The sequence below is a fragment of the Pelmatolapia mariae genome, linkage group LG20, assembly GCF_036321145.2.
Source record: "Pelmatolapia mariae isolate MD_Pm_ZW linkage group LG20, Pm_UMD_F_2, whole genome shotgun sequence".
In the NCBI taxonomy this organism is placed as follows: domain Eukaryota; kingdom Metazoa; phylum Chordata; class Actinopteri; order Cichliformes; family Cichlidae; genus Pelmatolapia; species Pelmatolapia mariae.
In genome coordinates, this window is record NC_086244.1 from 26,072,908 (window position 1) to 26,095,787 (window position 22,880).

The 22,880-nt window shown below is 41.2% G+C and overlaps 2 protein-coding genes across 4 annotated transcripts in view; one reads left to right on the plus strand and one right to left on the minus strand.

The window, feature by feature from the left end:
* Positions 1-1,537: 1,537 nt before the first annotated feature.
* On the plus strand, positions 1,538-14,751 carry calcoco1a (calcium binding and coiled-coil domain 1a). The gene is made up of 15 exons (XM_063464363.1): positions 1,538-1,743; positions 2,844-3,004; positions 3,095-3,197; positions 6,001-6,203; positions 6,489-6,701; positions 6,924-7,072; positions 7,166-7,235; positions 7,332-7,487; positions 7,864-8,118; positions 9,182-9,307; positions 9,530-9,625; positions 10,367-10,454; positions 10,633-10,880; positions 11,107-11,198; positions 12,749-14,751. The coding sequence occupies exons 2-15, from the start codon at positions 2,873-2,875 to the stop codon at positions 12,774-12,776; spliced, it is 1,959 nt and encodes a 652-aa protein (XP_063320433.1). The 5' UTR covers positions 1,538-1,743; positions 2,844-2,872; the 3' UTR covers positions 12,777-14,751.
* A 2,881-nt stretch (positions 14,752-17,632) lies between these two features.
* The window catches only part of rarga (retinoic acid receptor gamma a), a 41,681-nt gene continuing 36,433 nt past the window's right edge, over positions 17,633-22,880 (minus strand). For all 3 annotated transcript variants that reach the window (XM_063465407.1, XM_063465408.1, XM_063465409.1), the window contains 5 exons: positions 21,884-22,047; positions 21,376-21,552; positions 20,859-21,063; positions 20,529-20,687; positions 17,633-20,336 (listed from right to left, as the gene is read on the minus strand). In XM_063465407.1, the coding sequence (XP_063321477.1) occupies positions 20,014-20,336; positions 20,529-20,687; positions 20,859-21,063; positions 21,376-21,552; positions 21,884-22,047 (1,028 nt within the window). In that variant the 3' untranslated portion in view covers positions 17,633-20,013. The remainder of the gene's footprint in view (positions 20,337-20,528; positions 20,688-20,858; positions 21,064-21,375; positions 21,553-21,883; positions 22,048-22,880) is intronic.

A 22,880-nucleotide genomic window follows, 5' to 3' on the forward strand; every position in this document is an offset into this window, starting at 1 on the left:
ATTTAATTATCCCACTGTGAGAGCGAGCCACTATTTCCATCACCACTTTGCTCACACAGGCTCAGCACACTATTAATCCACTTAAACACAATTTATAGGGTCTCAGCATTGACTGTCCGTCGGCATAAAATTACATGAAGCATCCTTATAGTGTCGTCAACAGACTAAATTAGCCAAACTGGACTTACTAATTGAGGAGGAGTAAAGTATTGTGTGACTGGAGTGTCTCATCAATGAGCAGAGATAAATAGGCTGGCTATGGGCAATGAGGTACCATCAATAACTATAATAATACAGGCTGAGCATTATTTAACTTGTGGTTGTGGAGGACTAATAACCTTTAATAGAGAATGCTAACTTTTAATTTCCATTTCTGTTAAATAGGTTTTTGTTATTGATGGCTTTTTGCAGTTAAAGACTTCTTTGCCATTTTTAACTCAAATTTAAATTTAAATCATTTAATAAAATCAGTTCAACTAAAACCAGTATTTTAATGTTTTTTTTAAATTAAAAATCTCAAAATAACACATTGTGAACCCAGATAGACAATACTACTACTGTAGCCTTGAGACCTATCTGCACAGCCATATTTGCATTTCTCTTCTGATATATCTGCAAAATCATAACTATGAATTAAGGCAAAGCTCGAGATGGTGAACCCAGGCTTTGTTTTTAAAATTTGCAGCATAGAGAGACAGTGTATCCCCCTTTATCTTGTATCTAATAGTGAAAGGACAAAAAGGCTGTGATATATTTTCATTGTGGGCTTAAAAGACCGCACTGTGTGTTTAGACTTGCATGTGTAATTTTGGTTTTCAAGATGGTATACTGCCATCTGCTGCCCAGCACTGTAACCTCGTCATGCGCTCTATTTGTCCTCATGTTTGAAGACGTTGCGGGATATCAGGCTTATCCTAAAGAAACTGCCAAATTGGGGCGCTTCCAAAATGCAGGATCACTGGATTATTTGGGAAAATGTTTTTGGCTAAAATCCGAATTCCCCTCCATCAAATCTGGAACGTGGGCTGACGTCAGAGGATCTGCGGTGGTTCCTGATTTTCCTCATCAAAGTACAGATAATACGTGAAGTGGAAAAGGCTCCCGTGGGACACTGATTTAAACTAAAATAAATAGGCAAACACTATAACCTGTAATACTTTACCATCAAATTAAATAACCGTCATAGTGCGAAGTCTACCAACTGCATGGAAAACAATGAGCAGATTTGTTTACAGCGCAATATAGCAAATATTTATGAACTCGAACAATCACTGCAAATAAAAACATCCGTTTTCATTATTACATCCGCTACGGGTGTCTTCCTCTCATCGCAAATAACACACACTCATTCCATTGGTGAATGAGCAGGACAGCCGCGGTTTGGCAGATATCCGATGCGAAAAACAACGGCGGCCGATGAGACGCGTCAGATTACATTCAGCGGATCTGTTAGTCTACTGTGAGCCTGGGGGTTGTAGTTTAAAACGGGGTATCTCGGCGTAGTTTCAGCTACATCGTGAACAACAGCTCCCATAATTCCGCGGTGCAGAAGAAGCTGTCGTGCTTGTGTTTTGCTTTGGCTTTTTTGTTGTTATTTCGCGTTGTTGGTCCAGCTGAGCTCCGTGAGGAAAGCGAGTCTGCATCGGCCGTGTTTTTTCGTGGGTTTCTTGAGGACTGTCAGTCCGGTACCTCGCACATAGAGGGCTCCTTTAGACCGTCTACAGAGGGCTGAGGACCGTAAAGGTAACAAAGACATCAGAAACGGGTCGAGATAATGTGCGCAGATCTCTTTTGGTAGTTAACAAAGCCCTGCATTGTCTCTCATTATTTGCATTTCCATCAAATTAACAAATATAACTAACGTGCACGGATTCAGGTCTGTCCGTAATGCCTGTGATTGTTTGTTTGTCATCTTAAAGCTTTCATCGACGGGCATGACACACTGTTTTCTTGACATGTGCTACTGTTGGGCCTTAAGCCTCGTGCCATGTAAAACGAGTCCACGGAAAGCTATTTTGATCACTGGTGTATTGTTTTACGCGCTGTCTGTATTTTATCTTGTCCGTATTTACATGAGAAACTATTCGTACCTTATGTAGGTTTTGGGTGTTTCGCAAAAAATAGAAAACTTTTATCATCTGTGATTATTGACTGTACCACAGGGAATAAATGTAAAGTACAGAAGAGTCAAAGTTAATCCAAGTTTAAAGAACATGCTCGCTGTAAATCCTCATTGGGTTTATCGTGCGCTTGCTTTATTTTTGTTCCTTTTGAAAATCTCATCATGCTTGTCTCTACTGCTCTATTAAAATGTATATTTACCATGTGTTTTGCCCTGTTTGTGTAACAGTGTACCATCACATCATAAATGTTGCCTATACCATAGTTATTACGCCACACACAAAAATAATGCTTTCTGTAGGTAGGCAAGCAGTGTGGTTAACTGCAGAGATACCACAAATTCGTGGGAAGTAACCACTAGTGGAATCTGAGCCCATATACTGCATGCTTACACGTGATGCTGTATAATAGCAAATGATTTTGAAGATGACTGAAATAGCCCCTGGTGAAAACCTGTGTAACGTGTCATGTTGCCTTAAGACCATGCTGTCACTGAGGATTAGTTGTGCATCGGTGCTGTTTCCTTAAGTGTGCACTCAGTCTAGATCTTACACTGAACAAAAATATTCACACACTTGGGGCCTCTTGTTTGTTCAGCAGTGACCACCTCTTACCTATATTCCAGAAATAGCTGTGTAATGTAATCTGTAATGTAACTGTGCATGTTGGTTTCTAGGTTGATTTGGGGTTTGTTTGTTTTTTTCCTTCTTTCTTTCTTGTAGGTGCAATAGAGCATTTGTTTTGTGTTGCCATGGACAAGGATTGGCAGGTGGAGTTTAGAAACGTGGGCTGCAGCTACTTTCCTGAGAGCAGAGTCGACTGCCACTACACGCTGAGCTCACGGCACATATGGGCCAGTAATGATTGGATAGGGCTCTTCAAGGTATTGCTATTCTGATGAATTTCTCGAAAAGCAACTAAGTAAATAATATCCAACTGGAAGTTAACACTGTGCACACATTTTCTTCTTCAGGAGGGATGGACATCAGTAAAGGAATACCACACCTTTGTATGGGCGCTAGCCCCGGCTGACTACCAAGAGGGCACAGATGTCAACTGCTGTGTTCAGTTTCAGGGTATTCATACCTTTGTTTTCTAACTGTGTTTACTTCCCATAGTCACACAGGATCTGTACTAGATCAGCACATAAAACCTTCAGCAGGAGATTGATGCCTCTGTAAAATGAATTGCTCTGTTGTTTACAAAATGCTAGTGAATCACATACTGAGTGGAAGCAAATGTTTATTTCTATCTTAAAATAATTCTTCAGCAGAAAAAAGGGGGGAAAAATCCTGTGCACAACAAAAATATCTAACTTAGCTTGGTTTCTAACAGAGACACTCTCTGTCATGGTTTGAATTCATTTCTTTAGTAAGCAGGAGGTTGAGTAATGAGGATGACAAAGACAATGGCCCAAAGGCTGCTCTGCTGACTGCTGCTGCTCACTGGAGAATACAGTGTTCACTTTGTCCTGTGTGTCAGGGGCAGCTGATAAGCCTGATTGAGGGTGAGGGGCACGTGTGCAGCAGGTGTGGCATTGACCCCTGGTAAAGTGATTTATCGCTAACTTAAACATACTGTCAATGTCATTCTTCAGTACAGAGAAAGGAAACTAAAGAAAGTACTGATGGTTCCTTATCAGCAGCAATGCTGTGATTTAAAAAGAAGGTCGCCTCTTCTGTGACCTTAGCCGGTGCTCGAAGTTGAAATACAGCTCATAAACTTTACCGTATGTCATTCCCTCTGTCTGTTTTCTATCTTGGCCCTTTGCTGTAGGTGTATTGTGAAACAGTAATTCTAAGTAAATCACTCCAAACATGAAGCTATGGTCTGTGTGAGATAATGATATTAGATCAGCTTACTTTATAGGCTGGAAGGAGTCACAGAATAAGGCTGACTGCTTTGTGGTCAGTGCGGGAGGCAGGAGGTGTATCATCATCAGTTCCAGTATGCTTGGTTAAAGGTGCATGAAAAGGAAACAGATTCAGGAGTTTGGTGATAGTGAAAGTCTTAACGTTATGCAAGTAGCACAGCTGGTCTGAAAAGCAGTTATTTTGCTCTCAAAATTTGTAAGCCTTCAACTTTATGAGCGACAGTCTTATGCCAAACAGTGATTGCTGATGTGTTTTTATGACTAATATCTTTGCTTATATTGGTAGATAGGCTGTAGTCAACAGGATTTATGAAGTGGTTACGTACAAAATAAAGCAATGACCTGTTCTGCAAGTGTCTTTTAACTCAGCATTATCATACCCACTTTGTGCTCTACATTTTAATCAATCCAGTCCTGTTGGGCCACTTAAAATATCTTTATAGAACTGTTATGTTATATTTGTTGCAATTTCTCCTGCCCTCTTGGCCAGCTCTCTTTTGAAGACGTTTTTACTGTCAACGATAGTTTTTACATCGATTCATAAAGGATATATAAAAGTCACTTTGCCAAAAACTGATTGTAGCTTCTACTTTGTGACAGGAATTTTCTTTCTGGCACATAATGACTTGATATCCTTCATGAGAGATACGTTTGACAGATTATAGGCCAGCAAGTCATTTACAGCGGTTTAAATACCAGGAAAACATTTTTTGGCCGGACAGCTGAAAGCATGGACCGCGTCATTAACAGGATGTTTGTTGAATTGATACTAGATTAATTTCTGTGGTTTCAACAGGACATAGCAGCATAGCACAAACAATCGAGGCGACTGCAAAGCTATTTTATAATGTGTTATGTAAACACGTGTTGCTTAATGAGCGTTTAGCTTGCTGGAGCTAGCTGTTTTTGACACTACAGGACAAAAGCAGAACATACAAAGTTGTTTAACTGCTTCTGTTACGCCGAAGATGTATACAAAAAACATATAAATAAATGGCGCAGAGAAGCTCAACTGGCAGACCGCTTCAAGTTTTACATGAAAAAAAGCACCAAACTGCCCCGAGAGTCACTTAAAACACCTGTTTAAGACTTTGGCCAGCTTAGCTAACCAGAGACGCTCTGCTATTTCAGGTACTCTGCGGTTTTTCACAAATGATACAACAAGAACTCGCTCAAGAATGAATAGACGCTTACAGACCTCAGCCCCTGCCCTGGGACACAAGTTACATACAAGACGTCATCGTTTTGTCGCTCACCTGCGGTGAATGGCCGCACTGCTGCCACTAGTGGCCAGAAGGTGTATCGCAACATTGTGAACCTGGTGTTACTGAATTGTAGTATTATCAGACATTTTCTAAGACTAAATAAAAAAGATAGCTTTATTTAATAAATGTTTTAGTTTAGCAGTGGGCTTAATCCAAGTTTGCAAAGTTAGGCCATTTTAGACTGCAGTAAGACAGATGATGAATTAAAGGGCATTAAGTTTACAGCGAGTAGTTTTTACATGAATTTGTCACCCGTCTGTGTATTTTTAGTTGTCACAGTAGGGGAGGAGCAGGTCAAAGTAATGTTTTCCTAGTTCCATTAAGTTTCCTATTTCATGGCAATAAAACAGAATGTGCAAAAGGGGGACCTCCCCTAAGTGGAATACAGCCATTATTCATACACTTTCCCTACTTTGACAAGTCAAAATGTTTGCTGTAAAAAGGGTCTGTGAAATGGGTTTTTGATGGCAAACACATCATCTTAACCAGCGATATAATACAAATAAATGTATTAGACTCATAGTTCATATTTACCAGAACATTAATTTAAATTGTGATTAGATGTTCCAAAATTATAGGTATGTAATTTAGACTGTCTAAAAGTCCAACTAACCAACAAAGGAGTATAATGGGAAGTAGGGTCTAAATTAAAGCATGGCTACTGTGAAAAACAATTATTCTTCTCTGCAGATTGTAATATAACCTTTTGCTTTTTTTCTTTTTTTTAAATCACTGTTTTAGCTTCCTACCTACCCAAGCCCAGCTCCCAGGAGTATGAGTTCGTATATATTGATGCTAAAGGGAAGGTGTGCTCTCGCAGCTCTAAATTCACTTTTTGTGCACCAAAGCCACTTGAGGATCTGGTGACTCTTGAGGAAGACTCCCATGGAGAGGAGGCAGGCACAGATATGCTGCTGGTAGTCCCCAGGGCTGAGCTGCTGCAGGTGAGTGGATAAGATACTGCATGGGAGAGTGTGTTTTCAGTTTTGTAAAATTAACGAGTGCTTACGTCTTGATGCATTCGCAATCATCCAGGAAAGTAAATCTCATCTAAGTGACTTTCTCCCACAAAACGCTACGTCCAGATGAACAGAATCAACTTTTGGAGAGTAACGAGTGCTTATAAAACACATCTGCTGGGGGGGGGATCAATACTCTTGTTTACTGCAGTTACACAAAGACGAGCACACAATCATGCTGCTTGCTTCCTCTGTTCTCTTTCTTGTTAGAATCGACTGCAGGAATGTCTGCGAGAGCGCGCTGAGCTTTTGCAGGTGCAGGAGGCGGTTAAAGAGCAAAGAGAGAAAGAGAAGGAGGAGTACAAGCGAGCGAGAGAGGCCTGGGACAGAAGACGCAAAGAGCTGGAGGGTGATATCGCCAGGCTTCAGAAAGAGCTGAACCAAACTCTAGAGAAGCTTGATGAGCTGGAGAAGAAGCAGAAGGTGATGTATGAAGCTTATGCAAATGATTGGCACAATCTTTTGATTAGAACCGATGTGCCTGCTTCCATTTCCCTGCAGCAGTGCCCTCATTCTCAGATAAAGCATTTCTGCTTAAATAATGTCCCTGTGTGTTAAGTGTAAAAAATGTAAGCAGGAGACATTTAAGAAATTGCCTGAGTTATTATATTAACACAAAAATTAAACACGCCTCTGGTCTGTTAGGAGGAAAAGGCATTAGGAGAATCACTAGCCCAGGAGAAAACTGCTTTAATGGATGCCAGGGAGGCAAGCAAAGCACGAATCCGAGAGCTAGAGGACGACATCAAAACCCTGGCACAGAGAGCTGTGGAAAAAGAGACAGAGTTAGAGAGGTTTGACATGGTTTTCTCATTTGTCCTTCTTTTACTTTTATGTGGGTCCTGTGAATAGTTTTGATTGTTCTATAACAAAATCTGTATGTGCAGAATTAAGGAAAGAGCCAGGAGGGCAGGAGCTCTGAGAAAAGAAGAGGAGAGTGAGAGAAGGAGCCTGCAGGTGCACTGTTCAAAACATACTGTGTAACATACTAAAACATGGTCCTTTTCCCCCCAACATCTCAGTTTTCCCATCTTTTGCCTTTTTTTTCCTTAGACTAAGCTGGAACAAACAGAAAGTGAGCTCAAAATCCTGTCAAAGGAGTTCCAGGGCCTGAGGAACTCCCTCGCCCAAAGAGACACCAGTGTCCTGCAGCTTCAAAACACCATCACCACCCTCACCCAGAAACTCACCACAGCCCACAGGAAAGAGGTCAGATCATTTATGGAAAACAAATTACTGATTAATGAATGATTTAGCAGTTGAAACTCGACCAGGATGCTCACTCAGAGGATGTAAAAATAGGATTTTTGTTTGTTTGTTTTCAACTCGACTCTTGTTAAATGTGTTACAAGTATTTGGACATAAAATCAGAATTGATTTTTTGGGGAAAGTCATCACTGCTACTTTATTTGGAACATGTTTTTTTGTATTTTAACTAAGCAATTATGTTTTAAAAGAATTACAAACAAACAACAATGACCATTTCAAATTCACTCTTAGATATTTCTGGGTCTGGCAATATACAGAAAATCACCTAAAGTATGAGATGAGTAACCAACATGGTTTCTTGGTCCTTTATGTACAGGCGGAAAATGAGGCATCTCTGAAAGAAATGCGTAGCCTGCGTGAGCGGCTGCACATGAGCGAACGAGCTGCTGAGGGCTTGAAGAGTGACCTAAGCTCTATGGTTGCCCAGAGGGATCAGGGGCAAGCTGAACTGCATCAGGCTCGCCTTCAGGCCGCTCAGCTCACCCTTCAGCTTGCAGATTCCAGTCTGGCCCTGAGAGAGGGAAGAGCCCACTGGGCCCAGGAGAGGCAGAACATGCAGCGCTCGGCTGAGGTACTGCATCGCTGTAGAGCATGAAATCTGGAAAATGTAGAATGTCACTAATAAATGCCACAAGGTTTCAAAGTGAAATATTCCCATGGCATTAATAACAATTGTATGCAACATAATAAAAGAAGAAAAAACGGTCAGTTTTTAAATGCTTAAAGAGAAATCAGAAAAGGGAGATTTTTATCAATATTAGCAGGTGCGACATTATGTTGATATGAAGGTGCAAGGAATACATGTATAGAATATTTTTAAAAAGGGAGAGGATAGCAATATATTGCTATTATACATCTGAACAGTTTGTTTTATTTTTGATAAAAATGGGTTAAGCATGTCACGCCCAGTAGACCTGATTTTATTTTTACAAGTCTTCGTTTTGATTCAAAGTTGTTGCGGGGGGGTTTTCTCTCTCATCTCTTTTAGTATGTGTGTATTTGTAATATTTGGTATATGTAACATTCGATGTATGAAGTGGATATTAATAATAACGAGAAAAAGAACAAAATGTTCTATAGTTCTCAAAATGGGCCTATATGGCTGGCACTACTAAAAGTATTGGGTCACACCTCTGACTCCTTGAATTCAGGTGTGTTCAATCCTATTGCCTGATGTGTATTACATGAAGTACCTACTCTGAAGAGCTTAAATTGAGCGTGGTACCCTAATATGATGCCACCATTGCAATGAGTCAGTTTGGGAAATTTCTTCCCTCCTAGATATTCCTCAATCAACTGTAAGTGGTATTATTGGAAAGTGGAAGCATCTAGGAACTACAGCAACTCAGCCATGAAGTGGCAGAGCATGTAAAGCTACAGAGAGCAGGGGCCCCAACGCTATTCTGACCCAATAACTCCAGAGTTTCAAACTCCCTTAATATCAGCATGGAAACTGCACCAGGAGCTTCATGGCATGGCTTTGCATGGCTGAGCAGCTTCTGTAGGTGTTGTGTAGGTGGTATGACATCGAGTCAATAGTTTAGTCCATAACCTAAAGATCTAATGGCAGAGGCAAATAAATTATATATGAAGTAAATACAGTAAGTAGTAGTGTCTGTGTGTCACCCTCATAGAAAGACCATGAGCGTTTGGAGAAACTCAGCCAAGAGATGCAGGCGATGGAGGAGAGGCTGCAAGAGGAAAGGATGGAGAGAGTGAAGCTAGAGGTTGAGCTTGGAAGAGAAAAAGATTGCAACCGGGTGAGAGAAGCTGCTTCATATACATTATAGCCTACTCTGTATCTGTGTGACAAATAGTTTTGTATGAACTGGCAAAAACAAGGTCAAACTCAGTATGAGCATCATTTAGATGTTGGCAAAAAAATACCCTGTTTACTTCTAGAACATCACACAAAAGTCAAAGTGTCTTTCAAGTGGTTCTAATATACCCTACCCTGCTGTTTTGTGATATCTGGCTTGTAGGTTCAGCTGAGCGAAACCCGTAGGGAGCTTCAGGAGCTGAAGGCCAGCCTGAGGGTTGCCCAAAAAGAGAAGGAGCAGCTGCTTGCAGAGAAACAGGTTAGAAACATTGTCTGCCACGGTGGATGATTTGAATCAGTGCTGACAGAAACTATTTTTAAAAAGCAGCGAACGATAAACTCTGGGTGGGTAGTGTACTTATTTAACACTGTGCATGTGTGGTGTCACAGTTAAAGACTTTGTGCCATTATCAGTTGCTGAGGTCTCATGGTTTAGTTTTTAAATGTAAATCTAGTTTAGTGTGTGACTATAAAGACTGGGCACACCCCTGCAATTTTTTCTAAAATCTTTGTATTAATAATGAACGCATATCCTTACTGATATAACAACAGTAATACTCTTATTGTGAATGACCCTGCTGTTGGGAATCATCTCCCTGTGGTTGTCCTCTTGTTATTGTGCAATATAATTTGTTTACAGTGCAATATAAATCGGTGGATTTCAGGGCAGTCGGTGCTGTTGTTGTTAAAGTGCCTGCAGAGTTTTGTTGGCTAACTACCATCACATTTTCAATCTGAAGGCAGAAGTAAATATTCAATTCTTTTTCTAAATTACTGTCCAGCCTAATTATAACTCCAGCCATATCTAAGTACAACAGCCAATGTGTGGCACATGAGAAACCAAGGAAGGACTTAAATGTTCATTGTACTGTGATAACATTTGTATAATGGCAAATGTTTCCATTGTGTTTTAAGAGTGCAATAATGTTATGTAGTGCTGGTTTGAAGAGGTCAGACATTTTGAGGGTTATAAGGGTGATGACTGCATTTTTCACCACAGGAGTTGATGGAGTACATCTGTCAGCTGGAACAGAAGATGGGAACAGTGGCAAGCGCCAAGTGGAACTCGGCCCCAGTTGCCTCTACAGGTGAATTGAGCTACACATCAATCTACTGTATGCCCTGCAGATGTGAACAATAAAAGTGTTAACTATCATTCAAGAGCCACACTAAATTTTGTTCAGATTGGCCTGTGTTGTGGACGACAAGAGCAGCACTCTGAGGAAAAGTGACCGCCATTTCTTAACTAATGTTTCTGTCTGGCAGGCCGTCCTGACAGTGTGTTATCTGACTCGGAGGATGAGAACCCAGAGGCTTTGCAGATCCTCCACCCACCGAGGCCCCTGGCACACTACAGCCTATGTGAGCAGGGGCAGCCTGACTCGTTGCTCCTTGCCACCCCTCCTCTCTCCCCCAGGGAGGTAAGCAGGAGGGAAGTGGTCATCAACCAGCCGGCACCGCTCTCCCTTCCACACCAGGCCACCGCTGACACTCTGGCACACAGCTCTGATTCGGTGAGACGTGCACCATAATTATATGTGATATTGAAACTGAGCTATGCCTTCATGCTGATAGCCATGCACACCAGTTAAACACGGGCAGTGGGTCGTTTGATATAGACATTATCTCCTAGTACCAATTAGGCTGCTAGTGTGCAAGTTATTGGATGGTAATAGCTGCTGGATAGATATGTGTTAAGTGTCATCCTGTGCGTGTGTGTGTGTGTTTTACTGTATTAAGGAGGAGGAATGCGATCCACGTGAGTGTAGAAGGAACAGCTCTGGAGAGGAAACGGCTCTTTTGTTGCCTGACCCCATGGATACTTTTCTCAGGTACAGCTTTCCACTACAAACACGTACCCTTATATGTTTATACATGTAAAACTTACTCTTTATACCCATTACTGTAAAGTATTAATGGAGTAATACTCTTTTTCTTTTCTTTTTTTTAACCAATATTAAAGTATAAACTTTATGTATTTACAGAAAATTAAGTTAAAATGTTAAAAGCAAAAGTTATCCTTTTGATTTTGATCAGCGTTAGGATAGGGTACGATAGTATAGATCATAGAATACATTGCATTGTTAAAAAGTCATCAGTATTTTTTACCAGTGAAAGAGAGACAAAGTGTACAATATATAAAGAAGCAAAGATTTGTGATTATTTTTCTTCTTCACTTGTAGTCTTTTAAACACTTAGAAATCATTGGCTGAAAATACCTTAATTCACAAACAATACCTCCACACTGACATGTACCATGCTATTTTCAGATTATTGCATTAGTAGTAACAATCTATTAATATTATATCTAATAATATATCAGTGATGAGGGCCATGCTACTGCAGACATAGTACTTATATTTTGCTTATATGTGTAGTACGGGACAGTTTTGAACAAAGGAATTTTACTCAAGCATATTTGTTCTTCAACCGCTTCCTTTTACTATTACAAGAAAGTATTTAATGTCGCAGATGATATAACAGTTTCATAAACTGCTAGTGTTATAGCCTCTAAAAGTCAGAAATAACTTCTTGTCGGCACTCAAAATACACTGAAGGATATTCTCAATAAAGGGTGTAGGATTGCTAAACACGTGAGGGATTGCAACAAATTGTGCACAGGTGAAGATTTAAGGTTCAAAAAAGATTTGCATTGCTGACTGCATATGGAAATGAAAATTTCTCTGAGGCAAAACAAGCCACCAGATATCACCCCGTCATGCTGGCTGGTTTTAAACTCTAGCATCGTCTCTATATTTTATGAGCTCATGACTTGATTTGTGTGTACAGTCTTAGTCGGCAAAGTAATTAAAGAACAAAGCCGCTATAAAAATGCAGTGGGGTAAAAAGTATCGTATTTCTCCCTGGAACATAGAAAAGTATCTCAAAACTGGGGAGTGAATTAATGTATGTATGCCTGAGTAAATGTACTCCGTTACTTTCCTTCACTGGCTTCTCGCAGAAATGGTTTGATGCGTGCACAATGAATTCAAAGGTATCTAATGCACACAGACATGTGCAACTAGTTATTTATGGTGGCACGGTGAATATGACTCGAAGATGGAAGTTTTGAATACGTGGTCGTAAAAGAAGTTGAGTCAGGGTGAAGCGAGGGAGGCTGTTTGAGACACATTCGGGGCATGGGAGGGGCGAGATGGGAGGACAAGGGGACAGACAAGTTGACAGCAAGCTGTAGCAATGATTTACCTGAGGGGTGTACCGCAGTCACGGGCCAATTTTCAGCATCATTAAGGCTCTCGCTCTCCCACTCACCCACTCCTTTCGTCTCGCCTGCTCTTTCAACCAGAATGTGTGTTTCTTTCCATTTTTTAACACACTCACACACACACATCCTTTCTCTCTCCTTTGTTTCTTCCTCCAGTGGTTCAGCTGACACCTCGCTCTGGTAACCAGTGGACACCTACCCACAGCAAGTGATCAAAAAGGGAAAGAGGGACCTTGTTGTTTCCGCATTACTTCCTATAACAAGCACAAATACAGCTTATGCTCTATACACAGACAAAATTTTAATATGCAATTATGTTGTATCTGCCATAAACCTTGTTTTTTGTCCTTCTAGATTGCTGTGTTTTTACCCTGACTGTTTTTGCCAGCGGTGGCAGGTCAACACAATGTTTATGACTGACATAAGAGTGGTGCACAGTTTGAAGCAGCAGGCTTTTAGACATGGGCTCTGGCATTTGAGAGTTTGCAGGCTGTAGCAGAATGATTTCTGTTGAATCATTGCTATGTCGAGAGCTTTACGATGGATGTTATGTCGTTTTTATGGCATTTGTGATTAGGAGTCATGACAGGCACTGTAATTATGATGTTTTGTGCAGGCCCAGCTCCGCTGGAAATCATAGCAAAACTCTCTTCCAGCATTAAATTCTCCACAGCAGCTTCGAACACTTTTCATGGCGGCATAAAGTAATGATACAGCATCATGCTAAATTATATTGCAGTAATGTAGGTCTATGACATCATATTTCTCCTCCATTTACTCAGAACTAAGATTTGATTTGCACTTTCTTGTATGCATTAGCAGGTGATTGTTGTCATGCAGATGCAGTTAAGGTGATTTAGGGATGCTGACGCTTAGGACGAGCTTTTGAAATAGAAAGCTTTTTCAACAGATTGTGCTTCAGGTCTATTTAAATAGGGACGACATGCAACCTTCTACTTGAGTAACTTCACATAATCGTTATTATAAAATTAATGTTCATTAGCTTTACACTGCAAAGCTGCAATTTTTATTTATTAATGAACCTGGGTTTATTGAAATTCTCTAGCTCCTCATTTGGGATATTTAGCATCAGCCTTTATTACAGCTAGATTGCACAGAAATCATTGTGATGCAGTTCTAAATTTGTGCCTAAAATAATGAAGTAGAATCATCTTTATAGATCCTGACATCAGAATCATGGTGTTGATACTTTCCCCCAGCCCTATGGTAATATACTGCCTAATAAAAGAAATGCTGCCTACGTTTTAATCAATATTATATGCATTTTTCATGATTTTCTATTTATAATTAATTTGAGTTATGCTGCAATTAAACTATATTCAGGTTTAGTTTGAAACAGGTGTACAGTTTTCACAGTTTGTGCAATGTGTAACAAAATTTTCCATGCTTGGCTAAGAGAATTTACTAGATACCTTGATGCTTGATTTTATCTGCTGTATTTGCACCCTATTTTTACTAGAGAAGAGTTTTTAGATGAAAAGTTGATATTGATACTCACCAATATGCCATCTGTGTCCTTCATCATTGTTATCATAACCATTACCCACGTGTGTTGTGTTTACTCACGTTTTATCTATCTTTTCTATTTTTACTTTATGTTTTCAAATACTTTAATGGGTTGTTTAAAGGTTATGTTGTTGCAAGGTATTGGTGCTAATGGAAGTGAGTGATGCCAACATCGTATGGTTAAGGTAGATGTAAAAAAAAATACATATGGAAGGAATTGATCCTAATGTTTAAGTTTATAAAATTAGGAGTGAAAGAAGTAAACGTCTTTCCGATGCCTCATTTACCTTGTGTTACACTACATCTGTGGATGGTTGAAAGGTTTTAAGGAGCCCTGTGTTCTTTCCCAGAAGATGGCACACTAAACGTATTCTCAGTAGTCCTTGTTTGTAGTTGTAATCTGACTTTATGTCTCAAGGAAGTTATCTTTTTGTTGTTCCACTGAGATCTCCAGTACGAGTGCTCCTCATCAGGACACTGTCTCACACCGCAATAAAACTCCAGTGGTTACGGTTTGTTTTGAACTTCTGTGTGTGAAGGTTATCCCACATGTACACTGTGTATTTTCTTACCAGTCATGTAATGGGGTTTGGGTGGGGTTCTGCATAATAAAAAGGTTTATGTATCCATTATTGGGTCTAATGTGTCTTTTTCTGGCCAATGATTATAGCAATATTTTGATCCTCACATGACATTTCACTGGTAATTAACTATGCCATTTCTTTTCACACGGCTATATAGCCTATATTCCCTTTTGGCTCATTGCCTGTTTCATATACATTTCCCATTCTGGTTTTTTTTTTTTTCTCTCCTCACCTTTGACTCTCCTGCAGTCCCCCCTCAGGGCTGACTTCCTCATCATCTTCATCCTCCCCACTCTACCAGCAGAGTCGCGCTGCTCTGTCTTTTAAGCTCTCGTCGTGCCCCTCTACCACACTCCCTCCATCTTAAGTCTGGGGTGACGATAGCTAATTATAAAATCAATGATGCCGGGCTGCCTAGTTTACAGCCCCCTCTAAAACCTTAACTGGGAAATCACTGTGGGATTGATGACTCCCTCACTCTTTATCTCTTTTAATTAGAAATGTAAAAGATATGAAGACCCAGAGGCCAGAACACATCTCCTAGTTTTTATGACCCCGACGCCTGCCCGCCCGCCCGCCTTCCCAGTGCTTGCTCCTCATTCCCAAATCGCCCCCACCTCTACCTGGCCTTGTTTATTTCCTCTGGCTCCCTTCTGGCACGCCCTCCATTCTCACTCTTGTCACAGATACCTTTACCCGTTTCTTCATCACTTTCTCCATTACCCTTTCGGTAAGATGGCCCGTCTGCCTTCTTGCTCGTACAGGGGAAGGTGTTAAATTTATGGTCTTTGCACATGAAAACGTTTCTCACCTTCTCCTCACCTCTCTCTTTCTCTCCCTCCTTGACTGTGATTCTCAACCCTCAGTGGATTCGCCGCATATGTAACAAATGGCAAACGTGTCCTTTTTGTCTGTTCTGACCCAACCAGGAGGTACACAGTAAATGATGTGGTATTTCACATTATGACCCTGCACCCAGCTCCATGCTTCCAGCACATGACATATGCACCTCTCTGTCTTGTATATAGCTTCAGGTGCACACAGAAAGACCCTACAGTTTTTTATCACATCAAACCTGGGTCACATGCACCAACACTCTCTGCCTTTATCACACCCCGAGCCCAGCACCTTCCTCACTAACTGCTGCCAGAAGCATTTGGGTTCACTGAGCTTTATCCTGCAGATCACTCTCTGAAGCCCTGCAGCTGCTGCTGGTCCATTATCTCTCCTGTGTGTTGACCGAGTTGTAGCTACAGCTCAGATGTGCAGCGGGATATCAGTGTGGGTTTAAATATTCAAATGATATTCGTTGGTATGCCACACTCATGGCCTGCTTTTATGGATTCTTTACTATTTTTAATAATTGATGTCCTTTGGTTGTAAGAATATTACAAGGGTGATTTTTTTCTCACACTTTATTAAATCATTGTGAAGTTGTACCTCTAGGTGTCACATTTCCATTCTTTAACTTCAAATGAATAAGCCTACCCATCTCAAGTAATTATTTAATCAACCGTCACTAATGTGTGAGGATGAGCATATAGAAAACTAAACCGGCTCCTTTAAATTCCCCCCAAGCATGCCCAAACCTTCGCATGGGTTCCCATGGCAACACCTTCCAGGGTTCAGTATATGAGGCAATTTGATTGTTCCTTGTAAAATAGTGTATAATGTATGGGCCTTATTTTAATTCCAGTCTGGTGTTATTGATCTGTCTTTAATGATAATTAAAGCAATCATATAATTGATAGAATCTCATCTCTGTTTATCACCCTGCTCTGATTCTCTCTTTCTATTAATGAAATAAAGGTGTGGCATTAGTATCAACTTGGCACGGTTTTAAAAAGAAAAGGTTTACTGTCAGAAGCCCTTTATAAAGAGGATTCCCGCTCTTGTGCGAGTGAGTGATCATATCAGCAGCAGTGATACAGTAAAGATAGGCAGTATAACCTTGACACAGACACACGGGCTGATTTTTGGTCCTCTTAAAAAAAACCTCTTCTTAACAAGGCCTTTCCTTGTTTTATTTATTTGCTTGGTTTAAAGTTTGCACAGCATACTCTGACAAAGCTTTTGATTTGAGTTCAGTGACTGAATGTCCTTTCACAGGCCATTAGCGAGTGCTGGATCACTTCTGCAAGTTCAAATTTCACACAGTTTCAGTATAATTTGAGCGCACTGGCTTGAACAGCTTACTGACTGTGAAAGAATCGCTTTCATTTCCTCCAGCAGACCTCTAACATGAGCCACATTAACAGCTATGCAGAAGCTAAATGATATTTTCATTATGAATGGATTTTATGATTAATACTTGGGCGTAAAATTTTTTTTTAAACATGCTTACCACAAATTTGCACAGTCAAATTTAATTTTATCTTATTTCATTTGAGCCAAAGCTTAATAGCACCAAATAATAATTGATATATCATGTAATGCATCTAAAAACTGAGATAATTTATTGTGCTGTTGCAGCCTTCTCATACAGCTTTCATTAAAGAATTCATGGCTAGATATACTTTAACTTTCTGATCACAGTGAGATGAAAGCAGAGGAAAAGAGTCGTTCTCTGATGATTTTTATGCTGCCACCTGCACTCCTTTAACTGCAGAGTGAACAAATCTTAGGAACAGACCTTTATCTGATGTCCTTGTTCAGCAGGAGGCTGTGATTTATTAGCCTCTGCACCCACAGCTCTCCATGACCCAACAGACCCTGGCCTTATCCTCGAAGCAGTAAACGCAGCTGCATGCAGCACACCCTACAGTCACAGTGCAAGAGCTCCCTCTACTGCTGCACCCCAGTAATGAATGATTATGTTCATTCAAAAGTGCAGCTTACTGTGTTTCATAAGTTTGACACTGGTATAAGCGAACTTACGCATCACATCATTTTTAGCACAAAGAAATGGTAATAAAGAAAAGTCCAGGAATCTCTCAAAAGTAGTTTATTGTGCCTCTCACTGTTTATATGGCTTTTCTTTGTATGACAAGAGTTGACATAAACAGAGGAAGAACAACACCTTGGCCATGTTGAAAAAAAAAAACAATAACATAACACATAACATAATCTCAAAGTTTTGCCTGCATTACCGTCACTATCACCGTGACGGCCTAGCAGAGAGAGAAAGGATGAGGTCACACAAGAGTTTCTGTGTGACAGCACCATGCCAAGGACATCCACCCATGACTGAAAACTTTCTAAAGCATTCATACTCATGTGTACACCCACGCACACATACACACACACACACACACACACACACAATGAGGAGACCTGCCCATATTTAGAGGATGGGACCTCTCGCTGCTACAGAAACTATGTTCGTATTGCTTCAAAGAGGGAGAGAAAAAACCTCTGTACTGTATATCAGCCGTGCTTTCCAAGCTGATCGCCCACTGTGACATTTTGGCAATAAAGAAATGATACATGAGAACACATAATCCTCCACTGTTCTTCTTCTTCAAAAAAGTGAGAATATACACAAGAAGACAAGATGATATAATGGCTTTTTGGGATGAGAGGGCAGTTTCCTGCATGGATACCAGTGTGAACGCAGGTGGGACGGTGATTATGATGAGGATGACGATGATGGTGGTCCCTCCTCGCTCTGTGGAGAGTCAGACTGGTATCCATGCTGTTTTTCAGACTTGTCATCTTCTATTTACACAAAGTGGGGTTGAGAATCGCATAGTCAAGAATGCACGCATAAATATTGCCTGTTTCTAGCATGCTGGGAAGCAGCTAGGGTTTGGTCCTTACTGAAAAGCCCTGAGTCTGATTCCAAAATGTCTTCCATAAAGATTCCTGCTTTGCATATGCCTTTAATGGTTGTGTTGATGCATATGATACTAGTATGTTTGGATGTTTTTATCTGTGTTGAATGAGTGTGCTAATCTACTGATATCATCAGGGAGTGCTCTAAGATCCGTCGTATTTAATATGTTGATGTTACCATCAGTTTTGACATGCTAACTGGGATATATGCTCACAGACAGCTGCTCTATACTTAATGGAAGAGATGTGCCTTGCTTAAACAGATGATCACAAAAGTGCTACATATATAGGGTCAAGTCTAAATCTCCGATCCCGGCACTTTGTGCCAGGTTGGCACATCTGCTACCACTCAGCATAGAGCGAAAGGAGTGTGTATGTTTGTTCTGCGCTTTTGTGGATATTCTGTCCAAGATAATTAGAGTGTGTTTTTAGTGCATATGTGAGTGAGCATTCTGCCATGAGGACCGCTGGATTGTATCTGGAGTCCCTGCCAGTAGTTAAACTCATGCTCCACAGATGACTGTTCCTAACTTTGGCACAAAGATACTTACTTCCTGCACTGACAGCACATGCTGGCCGCAACAACAGCATAAAAGAATAATGCCAATTACCTGATAACAGAAACTGGTTAAGTCACTGCAACAAAAAAGAAAGTCCTGGGTTGATTATCATCCACAGTGAGCCAAAGTGCTCCAAGAAGCCCGAGCTAAGCATATGTAGCTGATAAGGAAGACCCAGCCAGTTCTGATTACCCTTCTTTCCCTCTGAATATCTTCTCAGGAAAGCTCTTCAAAGATAAAAACTTGTCTAAAGGATTCATATATAAAACCAGAATAACAAATAAAAAACAAAATATAATGGTATATAGATATGTATGGACTTATTCATAAACTGAAAAAAGGAAAAAAAAAGAATGAAAACAATCTTTAAAAATAACAACAAAAGAGTTGCATACTCAATTTGGCTTTGCCCTGTACTCTTGCTTTTCGTTTGACAAATGTGCTTGTTGTAATCAATCAAAGTCAACTGCTTAGTTCTGGTGTCTAGTTTGGAGGCTCCCCTGTTTAGATATAAACAACAATAGTAAGGGGGGTAAGGGGGAGAAAACAACAAACATTTAGCTTTCTCAAAGAGGTTATGTTCTTTTTGTCACGTTAACTTCTCTCTTGGCCGTGCCAGGAGTTCATCTGGTTTACCGTCATCTCTCCCTTGACCTCTCATTTTTTCTGCATTTCACTTGTCATGGACCGTGTGGCCTGAGTTAGAAATGTCTATACGCTTAAGGCTCTGCTGTGCTCAGTTGAGGAGGACACAATGATGTGCAGTCAGGAGAGAGAGAGGGAGAAGGGAAGGCCAGCATTTTCTTGAGGTGGAAGAGTGAATGAGGTTGTGCTATATATGTGTATGTTTACTTATATGCTTGTATGCATGTGTGTGTGTGTGTGTATGCGTGTGATGAATCTGTGTGTCTATGTATGAAATGCTCTTTTCACTGCGCCCTCCGAGCAAGGCCTTTCCTCAACCCATCTATGGAAGTTAAAACACCCAGGGCTCCCCGTCACTGTCCGAGCCCCTGTCTCGATCTTCATCTCCCACATCGTCGTCGTCGTCTTCATCCTCCTCTTCTGGTGATGGCTCGCTGCCGTTTTCGGTGGCCCAGCTGTCGTCCTCATCCTCAGCCTCCTGCTTTAGAACCAGGGCTGGAGGCGCGGGTGGTGGTGGGGGCGGTGGTGGAGGCGGCGGGCTCTCATTGCTCTCTGTTTGGTCGTCGAAGGCCTCCGGATTCTCGAGCATTTCCCTGATCAAAGGAGGCATCGGCCCTGGGATCTCCATCTTCAGAGTGATAGCTCTCTCTGCACCTGAAAATAGAAGCAAGGCGTTTGTGGATAATTTATATAATTACCTCTCAAAATACATGGACACATCATAAAGAATAAAACGAAGAGTGAAGCTGAACTAGTAGAGTGTCCTGTAAAAGATGTATTCTTCTGGCAAGGACCTTAGGAAAGTGTACAGAGTTCAATCTTAGAAAGCACTCTCTCCATTCTTACCCTTCGTACTGATGCCCCTGAGGTCAGTGATCTTCATCAGCATGCGTGGGAACATGTGGGGTTTGTTGGGGCGGCGACGGCGGGCATAGATCTTCAAAGCCTCAAGCAGAGGCTCCTGTAGCTTATCCACTTTCTGGGGCTCTTCTAAATCCATGCGGTCTAGTGAAAAAAGCAGCAAACATATGTTCTCATTCTCTCTTTTTTTTAAATAAATGGCACAGTTTTAAATAATCTCTTACATACAAAAATCAATTATGTTTAACTTTTATTTTGTTAAAGTCCTTTCCTCTTTATAACAGACCAATCAAGAGTAGGTGCATGCTGCGGTACCTCCACAGATGAGGCAGATGGCGCTGAGGAGACCGGTTTCTGTATCATCCATCTCCAGGGGTAGAAGTTGGCCTGCAAAGGCAAAAACCAGGTCTGTAAGCGGTCCAAAGCCCGCATTGTGCATCTGAGTCCGGTTCAGAGTCAGGCCATCTGAGAACGTCATAGTGTCCTGTTCTGGAGTGTAGCGTGTGCAGATTCTCAGCATCTGAAAAGCAAAACAAGGTGTAAAACTTTTTGAACATTAAAAAATTTAAATAAAATGTAAAGTAGTGTAATATGACTTCTTACAACACTAAAAATATCTGCAGTAGCTAAAAATGATAGCCAACTACTCCAGAGGCAGTCTGGTTGTGTATATTTATATGATAGATTTTGCATTATCTGGGCAAACTTGAATGCACTGCCACTTCTTACCACCGGGTGGAAGCATACCCATATTTCAGCATAAGCTTTGACAGAATCATTTATTTACAAAAAGTGAGTGAAGAGGGCAGAAGGGAAAACAAAAGCTCCTCACCAGTATGTCCAGGCAGGCGGACTTAAGCAGAGTGATTTGGTCAGCAATGGTGAGGCTGGTGAAACCTGGCAGCCGCTTGGCAAATTCTACTATCTTGATGATGCATTTGGTGGAGAGCTCACTAAACTTGTCCCATAGCCCTAGATCGAGCTGGACTCGATGGTCCGAGCTGGAGTTCTGAACAAACAAAAACACCCACAGTTCAGCATGTCATGCAAGAGGAGGTGTGCAACCACGTTTGTATCAAAGGCAAGATTCACCAAGCCTCACATTTACATTTTACATCAGTCAACTGTGGGGAAAGAATTCCATTTACATGTTGCATCAATCATTCCGAGGCCACACAGATGGCTAAATGGGGAACTGCATTAGTTAAGCCACCACTATGTTGGGAAAGTTACTGCGAATTTTCATAAGCATGCAATCTGGGAGCATTCACTGCTGACGTAGCTGAGAGAAAGTTTCCAAATGCAGCAGTGAAAGATAGGGGTTTATGTGCACGACTTACGGTGGTGTATTTGCCCAGTTGGCAAAGTGATGGGAAAGTTTCTTGGTGAGCTTTGCTGACTTTATTGACTAGCTCCTCTAGCTCTCCACTTAGCTCATAGCTCTCCGGAAGAACAACCTCCTCCTTCACATCTTTCTTCTTCTTGTTTCTGTCATTGCGCACCGCTATGTAAAGGGGAGAAAAATAAACAGTGGTTTGGAGACATATTCGTCACTACCTTGTACAAAATTTGTTCCACATACAGTGTTAAAGCTCATACAGAAAGTTAATTTAATCTATCTGTAATGACATTTGAAAACAAACTCAGCATTCATGTTTAGTGTCTTTCACCGCTGCCAAGGAGATGTTACACGCTAGTGGAAACCAGAACCTTTCTGCTCTTAACAGCATTAACATATTTCCTTGAGGCCCGGCACGGACACTGGCTATCTCCTTCTTATCACCCGCTGGCTTCCTTGTCCATCTCTCTATCCACTTGACCGGTGCACATAAGCCAGTACGCTCTCTCCCTCTCTCTGCCTCTTCTCCCACCACCTCCTCCTCCTCCCATACTTTCCTTCCTCTCAGGATATCCAGTAATAGCAGAGGCACAATGTGATCCCGGTCTTAACACACATCCCACACAAACATTACACCCACATACATGTCCCCCGGGCTTCATGAAGGGCAAGAAACTGCCACTTACACGCAGCTGGCTACACAAAAGGTTGAAATAAAAAGCCCCCCCCCCAACAAGCTGGTGTTTCTGATTACGCAAATGGCGTGAATCCTGTTCTCAATACGTTGGTCAAAACTCCCAAATCTTGTTTTCTCCCGTGTTGTCTTTATGAATGAAAGCAGTGTCTGTGTGCTGGCCAGAGGGGCGAGGTTTTGTGGTGAAACAGGAAGTCAGATTCATTTTGTAAAGGGATTAGTCATATGATTGGTACAGTGCCCAGCCTCACCCTGATCACCACCCCTGGTAGGCTCATCATCTGCTTCTGTCTTTGCTGCCTAG

What these genes read in the sequence shown, in the direction of transcription:
- calcoco1a (XM_063464363.1), top strand. Translation starts at nt 2,873, where the DNA reads ATGGACAAGGATTGGCAGGTGGAGTTTAGAAACGTGGGCTGCAGCTAC. An exon ending in CTGCTGTGTTCAGTTTCAGG is followed by an intron (nt 3,198 to 6,000) that starts GTATTCATACCT and finishes TCACTGTTTTAG; the next exon opens with CTTCCTACCTACCCAAGCCC. An exon ending in GTGAGAGAAGGAGCCTGCAG is followed by an intron (nt 7,236 to 7,331) that starts GTGCACTGTTCA and finishes TTTTTTCCTTAG; the next exon opens with ACTAAGCTGGAACAAACAGA.